Source organism: Theropithecus gelada, chromosome 8 (assembly GCF_003255815.1).
Source record: "Theropithecus gelada isolate Dixy chromosome 8, Tgel_1.0, whole genome shotgun sequence".
Lineage (NCBI taxonomy): Eukaryota > Metazoa > Chordata > Mammalia > Primates > Cercopithecidae > Theropithecus > Theropithecus gelada.
This window is the reverse complement of record NC_037676.1, coordinates 4868700-4882947: the sequence shown is the minus strand read 5'-3', so window position 1 is coordinate 4882947 and position 14248 is coordinate 4868700. Positions and strand designations below refer to the sequence as shown.

The window sequence follows — 14248 nt, the reverse complement described above, 5'->3', positions numbered from 1 at the left end:
CTCGGGAGGCTGAGGCAGGAGGATCACTTGAGCCCAGGAGTTCAAGACCTGCCTGGGCAACATAGCTAGACCCTGTATCATAAAAAATAAATAAGAACATATAACACGACCATGGTCACATCCTACTTCCCCCTTGAGCTATGCAATCATCTCTTAAAACTGTTTGCTATTGCCACAAGTAGCTATAAATTAACCTAATAATGCTGCAACTGACACTATAACCCACAACCTACAGCTTAGCAATATATAGCCAATCACTAATTAACGTTATTTATGTGACACCAAAGAGAGTTCCTGACAAACCACTTTGTATCAGCCCACTCTCTTGTCCCCATTTCCCTTTAAAAATCCACTTGTAATCGCTGCTAATTGGAGTGTATATTCAGGACAACTTGAAACTATGCTCCTGGGTTGCAGTCCTCAAGCTTGGCCCCAATACACTCCCTATTTATGTTAATTTTGCCCCAGCTTCTTCCTTTTAGGTCAACAGAATCAAGTCACATTGAAGTTGGCTTAGTCCTGACAGTCAGGTCATATCACACCTAAGCATCGATGGTCTGGGCAGAGCTGTGTACTGAGGTCAGGGAAGCAGCTTTACAGCCTTGCAGGCTACAGGCAGGACTTAATTTGGATTTTTTCTGAGCTGTGAGTATTTCAAGCACAGAAGTGATAAGAGTTTGCTAGGGCTGCTGTAACACAGTACCACACACTATGTGGCTTTTTAAAAAGGCATTTATTGTCTCTCAGTGCTGGGAGCAGAAAGTTTAAAAACAAGCTGTCAACAGGGTTGGTTCTTTGTGAAGGCTGGGAGGAAAATGACACCAAATATTTCACCCCAAAATAGACTTCTTTGACATGTTTCAAAATGGCTATTCAGAAGGCCTGTAAACACAATAATTTCCCTGCAAATCTAGTCTCCCCTTTTGAGTTGGGGGTGGTGGGGAGGAGGTTTGCATCTGCAGAGGAAATGAAGCAAAGTAAACAACAGCTGTAAGAAGGCTTTCTCTGAAGCCCCCCTGGTTCGGGTCTAGGAAAGATGACCTGAGAGTCTCAAACCTTTAGAATCTGACAAACACTTCCCACTGCCTACCTACCTTCTATTCTTCCTGAGGGCTGCTACCTTGGTTTTCTCTGCATAACAAGACCGCCTTAGGTGCCAGGTCTCCTCTTCTCTCCCTCCCATAACCTGTTTTGCTAGGACCCAAGTCCCCATTCTTTCTGTAACCTCAAGATGGTATAAAAGCATCAACCTGCCTGAAGCGGTGGCTCATGCCTGTAATTTCGGCACTTGGGGAGGCCGAGGCAGGCAGATAACTTGAGGTTAGGAGTCTGAGACCAGCCTGGCCAACATGGTGAAACCCTAAAAACACAAAAATTAGCTGGGCGTGATGGCGCATGCCTGTAGTCCCAGCTACTCGGGAGGCTGAGGTGGGAGAATCACTTGAACCCAGGAGGCAGAGGTTGCAGTGAGCCAAGACTGTGCCACTGCACTCAGGCCTGGGCGACAGAGCCTCAAGACTCCGTCTCAAAAAAAAAAAAATTAAAAAAAGCATCGTCCACCTGGCCATTTGAGTTTTTCATATTTTGTATGACTTCTGTGCCTGAATGCACGTTAATAAACATGCCTTTTTTTCCTTGTTGATCTGTCTATTCCAAGTGGTGTTTTTGTTTTGAGACGGAATCTTGCTCTGTCACCAGGCTGGAGTGCCGTGGCATGATCTCAGCTCACTGCAACGTCTGCCTCCCGGCTTCAAGCGATTCCCCTGCCTCAGCCTGCCAAGTAGCTGGGATTACAGGCACGTGCCATCACGCCTGGCTAATTTTTGTATTTTAGTAAAGACGGTGTTTCACCATGTTGGCCAAGATGGTCTTGATCTCCTGACCTTGTCATCTGCCTGCCTCAGCCTCCCAACCCAGTTTGCTTTATAGGATCAAATCAGTGAAGTCTGAAGGGGAACAATAAACTTGCCTATAAAGGGAAGGATCTGTTCCAGGCCTCTCTCCTTGGCTTGTGGACAGCCTTCTCCCTGCAACTCTTCACACCATCTTCCCCCTACATGTCTGTGTCCAAATGTCCTCTTCTCAGAAGGATTAGGGCCCATCCTAATGACCTAACGGACTAATTTTAATTTAGGTACCTCTGTGGAGACCATAGCTAAATAAGGTCATGTGCTAAAGCAGGGCAGGGGGTAGTACTTCACCATATGAGTTTGGGCTTTATAACATTGTGCCATTGTGCTTAACAGACTATTTTCAAAAACAATAGAAAATTTAGGAAAAGTGGCATTGTTTTACTTTCTTATTTTTTCAAATCTTTTTAATGTGGCTTAATGAAACACAGTGCTTCTGCATTCAATCTGCTGCCATGTTTTGTGTTTTGTTGTTGTTGTTGTCATTGTTTTTGGCTGAAATGTATAAAGAAAATCCAGCCTTATACAGATTTGTAATTGGAAAAAGGGTTTTTTGGGGGGCTGCGGGGAAACAGGGTCTCACTCTGTCCTGTAGGCTGGAGTACAGTGGCGTGATCTCAGCTCACTGCAGCCTCCTGGGCTCAGGTGACCCTCCTAACTTAGCCTCCGGAGTAGCTAGATGAGGCTACAGGTATGCACCACCACATATGGCTAATTTTTGTATTTTTTGTGGTGAAACATGGGGTTTCGCCATGTTACCTAGGGTGGTCTCAAACTCCTGGGTTCAAACAATCTGCCCACCTCGGCCTCCCACAGTGCTGGGATTATAGGCATGAGCTACCGGTAGTGCCTGGCCTAGAAGGGGTATTTTTATAGCCTTTTCAGATAATGTGACTATTCTTTCATATTACACTAAAACTCAGGAACTGGTGATTGCCTAAAGGTTAACAGCCATGTAAAGTTTGAAATTACATCAATGAAATTTTTGTAGTTAAATTAAAACCCATTGGTACATCTTGTGCTTGCAAGAGCCATTTACCCATTCATCATTTTTAAATATCATGCATTATTTTAAAAACATTGGTTTACTGCATTGTGCCAACCTTCCAAATTCTGACACATTTCACGATACAGTATTGAAAAATCACAATGGTTGCTACTACCACAGATCTCATGAAAAAAGTCTTCAAGAAGACAGTGTGGCAATTCCTTAAGGATCTAGAACTAGAAATACCATTTGACCCAGTCATCCCATTACTGGCTATATACCCAAAGGATTAAAAATCATGCTGCTATAAAGACACATGCACACATATGTTTACTGCAGCACTATTCACAATAGCAAAGACTTGGAACCAACCCAGATGTCCATCAATGATACACTGGATTAAGAAAATGTGGCACATATACACCATGGAATACTATGCAGCCATAAAAAACGATGAGTTCACGTACTTTGTAGGGACATGGATGAAGCTAGAAACCATCATTCTCAGCAAACTATCGCAAGGCCAAAAAACCAAACACCGCATGTTCTCACTCATAGGTGGGAATTGAACAATGAGAACACGTGGACACAGGAAGGGGAACATCACACAGTGGGGCCTGTCGTGGGGTCGGGGCAGGGCGGGGAGGGATAGCATTAGGAGATATACCTAGTGTAAATGACGAGTTAATGGGTGCAGCACACCAACATGGCACATGTATACATATGTAATAAACCTGCACATTGTGCACATGTACCCTAGAACTTAAAGACAAAAAAAAAAAAAAGAAAGAAAGAAAAATGTCTTCTAGAATTGAGAGGGTATCAAGCTCATAGAGCAACATATGTTTTCCAAGATTCAAGTTTTCACTTGAAAGCTTCGATTTTATTGTTGGCAACATTACCCACTATTTTCTTTTGAAGTGAATTTGTTTTCGGAAAAAGTGTCTGCCAGACCCACCAGTTTATCTGCTAGTTATTCTTTCAAGCAAAACTGATGTTCCGTGAAAAAGGTAGCTCTCAACTTGCAGCTCAGAGGTCGTTTCCCACAGGGGAGCTATTGATCTTTGGTATGCATCCCACGTGTTTCATGCAAGTTCCGTTTAGTCACATGGAGTATTCACAAGACGCGTACTCCACAGTTGAGACTTAATAAAATTGACTTTTTTTATTTTTTATTTTTTGCTACCACATTGAGACTATTCTCAAGTGAAGTGTTTTTGCCATGATCACATGGCGATGAAGAACATGATGGTCACTAGCGGGTACCTTTCTGGGTCATTGCCTTACTTCCAGTGAGGTGTCAGTGGATTTACCTACCCTCGCTTTTGCATCACCACTGCAAATCTAATAGTGAAAAGGCAAATGATGTCTCAGTACTACTGTGAAAACATTTTTCCCTCACACCACCTGAAAGGGTCTTGAGGAGCCTGAAGGCTTCAAGGTCCACACTTCAAAAAAAACACAGCCCTAGACTGATGGTGGCCCATTACGGGTGGGGTCAGTTTCCCCCAGATCACATGGGCTCTGTTGGGAGGGGTGGCTGTCTGTATGACCATCTTAGTCACCTCAAGGAGGGAAGGGGCAAAGGACTGCCAAGCATCTACTGCATAAGTAGACAGCTGTAACCTCTGGGTAAGAAAATGGGACTGGGTGCGGCATGAGGGAAATGTCCACATTTTATTCAATATTCAAAACATAGTATTGCTTACACTTTTTATAACAGGAATGCCTTCTTGTTTTATCTGTGCAAACAGCAAAATAAAAGCATGAAGGGGAACTGACCAAAGTTTTATTTAGTTTTTACAGAAATAGGATCATAGTGCATGTATTATCCAGCAACTTGCTTTGTCACCTAGTGTCCTAGTGATCTGTTCATGACTACGCATTTAGGGCTACTTATTCCTGTCCGACTGCTGCACACCATTTCACATATCAGTACTGTGTATCCACAGACCCTTTCTGCTAATGATGTGCACTTAGGGAGACTGACTAATTAAAAGGGTATCTGTCTGTATTAGGCTGTCCTTGCATTGCTATAAAGAAATACTGGAGACTGGGTAATTTATAAAGAAAAGTGGTTTAATTGGCTCACAGTTCTGCTGGCTGTACAGGAAGCATAGTGCTGGTATCTGCTCAGCTTCCCGGGAGGCCTCAGGGAACGTGAAATCGTGGTGAAAGGCAAAGGAAGAGCAGGAGCGAGAGTGAGCAGGAGCGAGAGTGAGGTGAGCGGGGAGGTGCTACACAATTTTCTTTTCTTTTTTTTTTTTTTTTTTTTTTGAGACAGAGTCTCACTCTGTTGCCTAGGCTGGAGTGCAGTGGTGCAATCTTGGCTCACTGCAACCTGCGCCTCCCGGGTTCCCGCCATTCTCCTGCCTCAGCCTCCTGAGTAGCTGGGACTACAGGTGCCTACCACCACACCGGGCTGATTTTTGTAATTTTAGTAGAGACAGGGTTTCACCTTGTTAGCCAGGATGGTCTCGATTTCCTGACCTCGTGATCCGCCCACCTCAGTCTCCCAAAGTGCTGGGATTACAGGTGGGAGCCACTGCACCCAGTCTGCTACAAAATTTTCAACCACCAGATCTCGCGAGAATCACTCACTATCCTGAGGACAAGTACCAAGAGGGATGGTGATAACTATTCATGAGAAAACTGCCGCCATGATCCAACCGCCTGGCACCAGGCCCCACCTCCAACACTGGGGGTTAAGACTGATAATGAGATTTGGGTGGGAACACAGATCCAAACCATATGGCTGTCCATTCTTAGAACATACTGTCAAATGTCCTTCCAAGAACGCTGTGCATGAGGGATTCGTTTTTCTCTCCATACATGCTCACCATCAAAGGCTAAGCCACTATCATCCTTTCTAGCTGGGAGTCTAGCTATAGTCTCCAAACTGTTTAAAATGTACTCTCCACAATGCCTGAACAACTTTTTAAAAAACCAAATATAAGCACGTCAGTCCTCTCCTTAAAATCTCAGTAGCTTCCCTGTCCTTTGGGATAAACTCTAAAATATTTACATGTCTCCCAAGACCCTGCTTTCATCTGGTTCTTGCCTATCTTTCCAGACTCAATCCCTACCATCCTTGTCTCCTTCCCTTACCCCAATTATTTCTGTAAAAACAGTCTTCGAATGGAGGCATGCATATCCCTGAGAATATGGACACATGTGGTCATGAGCAGTTTCAAGGGATTCAGTTTTTCAGATCCCAACTCTTCTAAAAGTTATCTGACTGAGGACTCCTGGAGTCCAGGCCCACCCGGCACTTCATAATGGCTCCTTTCCCACCTGGTACATCCCAAATCTTACTACATGGTGCTGCCCTGCTGAGGTAGAAAGGTGTAATAACCCTGAGGACACCAACAGAGAAAATTTATTTTAATGAAGGGACCATTAAGAGATGCATTTCTAGTAAAACTTTTTTTTTTTTTTTTGCCTACAGTTCCTTGTCAGATTTTGTGAAACACATTGATTAAACTGTGTATTGCTAATAATAGTGACAGTTCAATCCAGAAGAAAACTTGCTTCTTAGAACCTTAATGATACAGTCTGATCAATAAAAAACTTTAAAGGATAGAGCATATTCACTTACGATAGAATCCTGTGGTAGAATTGAAATAAAAATATTTTCAGGGAGAAAAATGATCAATGCAAAATTTTCAACTGGTCAAAGGCTTCAGTATTTTTGAAATGAACGATGGGGTGGATATTAAATCACTATAGTATTTATAACTCACTGCATACATTTAAACATTTTCTGTAATCACTTTATCTTCAAAACCTCATTCACAACTCATCACAACTTCTTTCGTAACTACTTAAATTTATAGTTAAAAGCCTTTTAAAATTTATCATTAAAAGCCCCCCCGCCCCTTTTTCTTGAGACAGGGTCTTTCTCTTTCACTCAGGCTGGATTGCAGTGACGCGATCATGGCTCATAGCAGCTTTGAACTCCTGGGCTCAAGCAATCCTCCCAACTCAGCCTCCTGGGTAGCTGGGGCTACAGGCATGAACAATCACATCCAGCTAATTAAAAAGTATATATTTGTAGAGATGGAGATCTCACTCTACAAATCGCTTAAGTGATCCTTCCTCCTTGGCCTCCTAAAGTGCTGGAATTACAAGTATTATCATGCCCAGCTGATAAAAACATTTAAATATCAATTTAATAATGTGTGATAGGAATACACAGCATTCTTTCAAGGGGCATCTCAACAAATTTTTAAAAGAACATTGTGGCCCACTCCAGTGCTAAGCATGAGAATATGGTGTTTTCTCAGCTTCAGGCGTTCCAATGTGCCATTCTCCCGTGGAAGGCCCACTAAGTCCCTCAAGCTTCACCTGAAATACCATTTCGCCCGAGAAGCCTTCCTTGTCTCCAGACTAAATTACATTGCCTTGATACATGCTCCCATAGAACCACGAATGTTCCCTTTTCATCCCACAGGGAACTCCTTGTTAAATGTTGTACAAGGAAGGCATAGACAGACTTCACCTTTCACTGTTCCACTGGTGCCCAGCAGCGTATGCAGAGGAGGAAGTCGGCTGTGCTCTGAAAGAAGGACCACTCCAGTAGAGGGGTGGAAAAGGTCATCAGACTGCAAGGGCTCAACAAAAGCACAAGGTAAGGAGGCAGAGGGTGTAGGCTGATCAACTAAGAGGTATGTACTGAAAAGGGAGAAAAAAAACAGAAAAACAGAGCCGGGTAGTGGCAGAAAGAGAGGGTGGATCTGTGACTGTTCACAGGAAGAGAGGAGTGGGAGCAGCACAGAGAATAACTGATAAGTCAGGAGCTGGGTTTGGAGATAAAGAGGGAGCAAGAGAAAGTTCTGTGTTTTCATGCCAAACATTGAACAAAACTTTACAACTTGGTGATTAACACCTGGGGTGATTCACAGTAACAAATTTACACGTAAACACATATTTATTGACTTTGTACATAGCAATCCTAACATGAACACAGAACCTGCTTTATCTTTTCACACATTGTTCTAGTGTAGGGATGTCTGGTCTCCGTTAAAGAAAGCATAAGGAGCATTAGTTGTGCACATTGTCCACACCCCTGACTTTTTCTCTCCGGTACTAAACCTAGTGCTTCTTACAGTACAGGGCAATGACAGCCACAGAAAGGGAGAGAAGTTCTTTGTACTGTGTAATGCTTCCTGCTGGCCTTCAAATACTTGTTACTTGAGAGATCTCTATTCACCTGGCTTTGTCCCCAAAGGTCACCATCTACCAATGATGTTGTAACTTGATGTTAATCATGTATAAAGAAAGTAGCTACCATCCTGGCCCAGATTAGAACTTTCCACTGAAATGCCGTCCTGCCTAAAGGTAGCACGGGCTTCCATTATGGTGGTGGTGGGGGGGTGGAATATATATATATATATGGTAAAGCATTTGGCATTCTTTTAAAGTACAACTATCCTTGAAAAGGGTTACATATTAAACCATTTTTACTGCAGCCAAAGGGGGGGAGAAAGATCCAGAAGGCCTGTGGATCTGCTTTAACATCAATAAAACAGCTATCCAGCCTTCCTAGCTTTTAGTGAAGGCTACAAAAGTATGTATTTTATGGATTCTACATGTGCACGCAAGTACTTTTATTACTACAAAAAAAAAAAAAAAAAAAAAAAACAAGGCTCCTTATTTAAAAAAAAAAAAAATCAGAAACAAGTCCAACAGGCTCTGAGGAAATGAAGCAAGAGTGAATTCTGAAAAGTTCTAATAAACAGTATGGAAATATCCTTGTGGGGTGGTTCTTCTGCTATGCATAAACATGTAATTATCATCATTACTGTGATGGGAAAAACACGGACCCTAATTCTGAAACACCCTGGTAGAGAGAGACGAGCAGGAGGGGCTGCTGCGCACTCAGAGGGGAGGCTGAGGAGGCGGCGTCCCCTTGCTAAGGACTGGCAGTGAGCAGATGGGGACACCCGAGCTGCCCTTCGACCTGGGCCCAGGTGCCTGCAAGACTGGGACCTCTGATAACCCTAACACCCCCTTTCTCACTGCTCTGATTGTGTACATCCCGGCGCCCAGGGGCCTGTGAGCAGGAGGTGCGCGTTCCAGGCACCTCCAGCGCCCCTTAAACCTGCCCGCGCGCACGTCCGGCCGAGGGAGCAGGACGAGTCACCCGAACCCTCCTCCAGCCCGCACCCACCTTCACCTAGCTCCGCCAGTCGCCACCTCCCTTCCAGCGTCCGCAGCCGGCCCAGCTGGGGAGCATGCGCAGTGGCCTGAGCTGGTTTGCCCGCGCTCCCGGTAGGTAGCTGTACTTTAACTGTCGGCCCAAATCAACCAATCAAGATACGTGTTATTGCCGCCGACGGGTACCTATGGCAACGTATGACCAATCAGAAGGCGCGTTATTGCCGCGGAGCCCCTCCCCCGGCGGGGGGATGTGGAGATGGGTAAGGGTCATGGGGTGTGAGCATCCCTGAGCTGTGGATCCGGGAGGGCCGCGGCTTCCCTTGCCTTGCAGCCGCGAGCAGCGCACGCAGCCCCGCACTCGCCTACCCGGCCCCCGGCGGCGGCGCGGCCCATGCGGCTGGGGGCGGAGGCTGGGAGCGGGTGGCGGGCGCGGCGGCCCGGGCCCGGGCGGTGATTGGCCGCCTGCTGGCGGCGACTGAGGCCCCGGCGGCGGGCGGGGAGCGCAGGCGGAGCCCGCTGCTGCCGAGCAGAGAAGATGCTGCTGTCCCTGGTACTCCACACGTACTCCATGCGCTACCTGCTGCCCAGCGTCGTGCTCCTGGGCACGGCGCCCACCTACGTGCTGGCCTGGGGGGTCTGGCGGCTGCTCTCCGCCTTCCTGCCCGCCCGCTTCTACCAGGCGCTGGACGACCGGCTCTACTGCGTCTACCAGAGCATGGTGCTCTTCTTCTTCGAGAATTACACCGGGGTCCAGGTGAGCCGCCTACCGCTCCCAGGTCTCGGCGTCCACCCGAGCTCCCGGAGGCGTGGACCCCTCCGGTCCCCACCAGCTGGCGAGGGTCACCCGGCCGGCCCGGCGGACCCAGCACGTAGAGCACGTGCCGCCTCCCCGCCTTCCTCTCCGCGTGCTTCCTGCCAGTCTGCCGAGATCTCTCTCTAGGAAGCTGTGGCCGCGTCGTCCTGAGGCTACAAGTGGGACCCGCCGCCCCTTTCCCCGCCCCTCGCCTGGGTCCGATGCTACTTAGAAAAGTGGGTGCAGATGCACGTTTTAAATAGGGCACGCGTTTAGCAGTTTCTGGCCTTTGGTCCAAAGAGGTGGTCATGTTGGAACAGATCGGAGACGTCTACACTCCGAAGTGCGCTTTTACAATGACCTTCTCTTGAAACAGAAGTACAATTCGGTCTTGTGTTCTTCCCCCAGGACAAGTGAAAGCTGGGCGAGGAAATAAATACATTTGTTACAGTAGAAACCTAACTAGATACAATTCTTGCCAACTTTAACTGGGCTTAAATGTGTGGGTGATCTGTTGTCTGATTACTTTCTTTCTGTTACTGTTTCTCTGTAGAGATTGGATTCGTAGATTAAACTTGAGAAACAAACCATAAAAGTAGAAGGCCCTCTTTAACAGTAGGTATTTGAAGTCTTATAAGAAATAACAAATGTGAATTTTTCTTTTATTTCTCAATTTGAAAGAACAGCTTTATTCTTGGTTATTCCTAATGTCCACTTAGTCCTCTTTTACTTTTCTTGGTAGGGTTAGGGTGGGATGGGGAAAATGGGACGGTATCATTTGGTCTTTTTAACTTTTTTTTTCCACCTGCAGCAGCTGTTTTTACCCTGTGGTCAGTCAGCTACTATATTTAGTTTGCAGTTGCACTGCTGATCGACCCTTGATGGTCCCAGTTGGAAGTTGTTTGGGGGGAAGGAATTTGGAGAGGCCAGGGCCTCCATTTAAACCAGTATCTGTAAATGTCTCCTTGGAAAGAAAAGAAGATACTATTCCAGATCATGGTTTCCTGGCAATTGACGTTTAAAATGAGCCTCACTTAAAAATTTCAATAATTCAGGCTAATTTTTTCCCTTTGTATGGTAACTCCACCAAGTTTGTCTAAATGTCTGAGTTTTATCATGATTAAGTTTTTACTTTCACGTCATATGACAACTGGCCTGGGTTGGGATATAATCTCAGAACACAAAGTCATTCACTCTTAAAAAAATAATTCTATCTGTGGCGGGTTAGGTTATTTTTGTTCAAAGAGTACACAATATGATGCAGAATACACCATTGAAGGATTTTTTGGTTTGGCAAGTTCTTATTTTTTTAAATGGCTGTAAAACCTAGCAGTGTTTCTGAAATTACATACCTTACCTTATATACTGCTGACTTCAGAGCTCCAATTTACTTCTTGATTTCCCAGCAAGTGATTTTGAAAACATTTAATCTAATCATTTCCCCCCGCCCCATTCAAATCAAAGGAACTAGCGTCCAGCACTAATTTTCATGCACTTATGAAAGGATGCCTGACTTAAGTACAATTCAAAATTTTGTTTAATGTGTGTTCCTTGATGAAGTTCTTTAGGAATCCTAGAACTAACTAATTGCCCACTGATCCTCAAATGCAAGTTATGAACATTTAATACAAATTTAAAAGCAAGAGTTTCTTATTCCTGCATTTTTATTTTTATTGTTTGGAGGGGACAAATAATTATTTTCTGTTTACTAACAGAGAGCAGGGTATTTTGAATTTATTAGGGTCTTTTTCTGGAATCTGGGTTTCCTGTGTACACAAAGCTACCTTTCAATATTTTTGATTGTTTCTTTTAAGATTAAACCAATAGAGGAATAAATAGCTATCTTCAAACATAAGACCCAAGGGAAAAAGATTTATAGTGACGTTCTGTCACCATATTTTTTACCTGTGACTTTGTACCATTAACTTTGTCACTGAGATGTTTTGATTAAAATTTTTAGCTTGCTTTTCTTGTTTTGTTAGGATACTCTTTTTTTCTTGAATTGTTTTTATCAGCTTTCGTTTGCAAGGCTAGTGATGATTCTCTTGTTCTGTATAAAGTATTGTTGACTCATTTCTGAAGGGAGTTTTAGTAATTTAAGAGGTTATAAGTTTTTAAATAAAAAGTTTATTAATTTATATATATTAAAGAGACATTTTAAAATAAAAATTTTTTTTAATGACATTTTTATGCCTTTCAACTCTAGGTTTAAAAAATAAGTGGTTCATAGTAGTTCTTGCAGAAGAATATTTTCTTTTACATAGAATTTTTAAGCTGAAGAGAAGTAGTAGTAGGTCCATGAGATTTATGATCTATGCTTGGCAGGTAAACCTGCTTCCAACAAGTTTACTTGAATTTTCCTTGGATTCTGGTCCTTTTTTTCCCTAATTTCACTACTTTATTTTCATATGTATCTCTGAGATAGAGAAATATTTCAGTCAGTGCTGCTAAAATTGTTCCTTACAACTCGTTTATCCTTTTAGGTCCTTCCAGAATCTCTCATTGGTGCTGAAACTCAAATGGGTACTTTCTTCACCATTTATATCTTTAGAATGAGTAATAAGAATTTTTAAAGTTTTTTTTATATTTCACGTAATTTGATACTCATTGAAAATCAACTGAAATTTCTCTACTATGTTGAGAGGCATTGATTCAAGTTACTTTTGAATCAATGTTACTTTCCTGTGCTGCCAAAACAGATCACCTCAAACCAAATGGCTTAAGAAACTTAATTTCTCGTGATTCTGGAGGCCAACAGTTTGAAATCAAGGTGTAGGCTCAGTTGCACTCCCTCTGGAGGCCCTAGAGGGGAATCTGTTCTTGTGGCTTTCTGCTTCTGGTGACTGAACCTCTGCCTTACAGTCCTTGCTGCCACCTCTTCTGCCTCACATCTCACTCTGCCTTTCTCTTAGAAGGGTGCTTGTCATTGGGTTTAGAGCCCACCTGGATAATCCAGGATGATCTCTTCATCTCAAGATCCTTAATTTAATTGTAACTGCAAAGAGCCTTTTTCCAAATAAGAAAACATTCACAGGTTCCAGGGCTTAGGATGTGGACACATTTTTTGAGGGGCTGCCCTTCAACCCACCACAATAATGAAATCCATAGTTCTGCCTATTCAGTATTTTGTAGTTATTTCTTAGTTTAACTTGCCTTATTTCTTTAGGTATTTATATGTTAATGCATTTTGGTCTCTGCTTTCTTTAACAGAGAACCTGGTTTTCTGTAGTAAGTTTACTTACTTTCCCATAATCTTTTAGTTTCTTATTTACAGGTGTACTTTCACATATCCCTTAAGTAGAACATTTGATTAACTGTTTTATTTTCAGAACAAATCTGTATTCTATGTAATAACCAACTTATTCATATTTTGGTATTCTTTTAATTCTTAACTAATTCTGAAATTACCATCTTGTGATTATATATATGTATTCTTGTGATTATATACATATATTCTGAAATTACCATCTTGTGATTATATATGTATTCTTGTGATTATATACATATATTCTGAAATTACCATCTTGTGATTATATATTATGTATCATATGTAATCATATATATCATATATAATCATATATATCATATATATCATGTAATAATACATATATATGATATATATAATCACAAGATGGTAGTTTCAGAATCAATAAAGAATTAACTGATACATATATCATATGATATATGTAATCACAAGACAGTAATTTCAGAATCAGTTAAGAATTGACTTATATATATCATATATATGATATATGTGGAAATAACTGAAATCTTGATAAAGGTAATTTCACTTCTAAGACTGTTAATTGTGTATGATGTGGTGAGTATACTGGTATTTGGTTTGTTTACCACTTAAAAGCCCTGTCTGTAGGATAGGAAGTAACTTGAATGTGGAATGCTTAGAGACTCAGAATAAGAGGCCATATGTATATTCTTGAGCTGGAGTTTAAGGAAATCTTACGTGAGATTAAAAGGAAAGCTGGAGTACTGGCAGAGGAGTAGATGGGACTCATGAAAAAGGAATGAAGTTACCTTAAATTCTATCATCGTGAGTTAAAGTGAAACTAGATTTATCTTAGTTTATAGCCTAGAATTCTATCCTAGGAATCTAGATATATCCTAAATGTTGAGACAGCTGCATAAACAACAATTGTAATAGTTATGATCAATAATGGAAAATATTTTTATCATGTTTTGTGAAGCTGATAAAAGTTAATAGAATGTCTTCAGATGTCAATTCTTTTTTCTTTGCTTCTTTTTAAAAAAATTTCTTTTCCCCATTCCTATGCAATACACTGAAAACCGATCATTGAAATTTGAAGGCCAAAAAATTATCAACACATAATAGATTGGGGTTTGGGTTTTGTTGAGTCAGGGTCTTTTTCTGTCACCCAG

General features: G+C 42.5%; 1 protein-coding gene across 2 annotated transcripts in view; it reads left to right on the top strand.

Annotated features, from left to right (window-relative positions):
- Positions 1 to 9280: 9280 nt before the first annotated feature.
- The window catches only part of AGPAT5 (1-acylglycerol-3-phosphate O-acyltransferase 5), a 54444-nt gene continuing 49476 nt past the window's right edge, over positions 9281 to 14248 (top strand). Inside the window, exon 1 of one of the 2 annotated variants that reach the window (XM_025393974.1) lies at positions 9281 to 9814. In XM_025393974.1, the coding sequence (XP_025249759.1) occupies positions 9596 to 9814 (219 nt within the window). In that variant the 5' untranslated portion in view covers positions 9281 to 9595. The remainder of the gene's footprint in view (positions 9815 to 14248) is intronic. The other variant, XM_025393975.1, reaches the window with a different exon arrangement.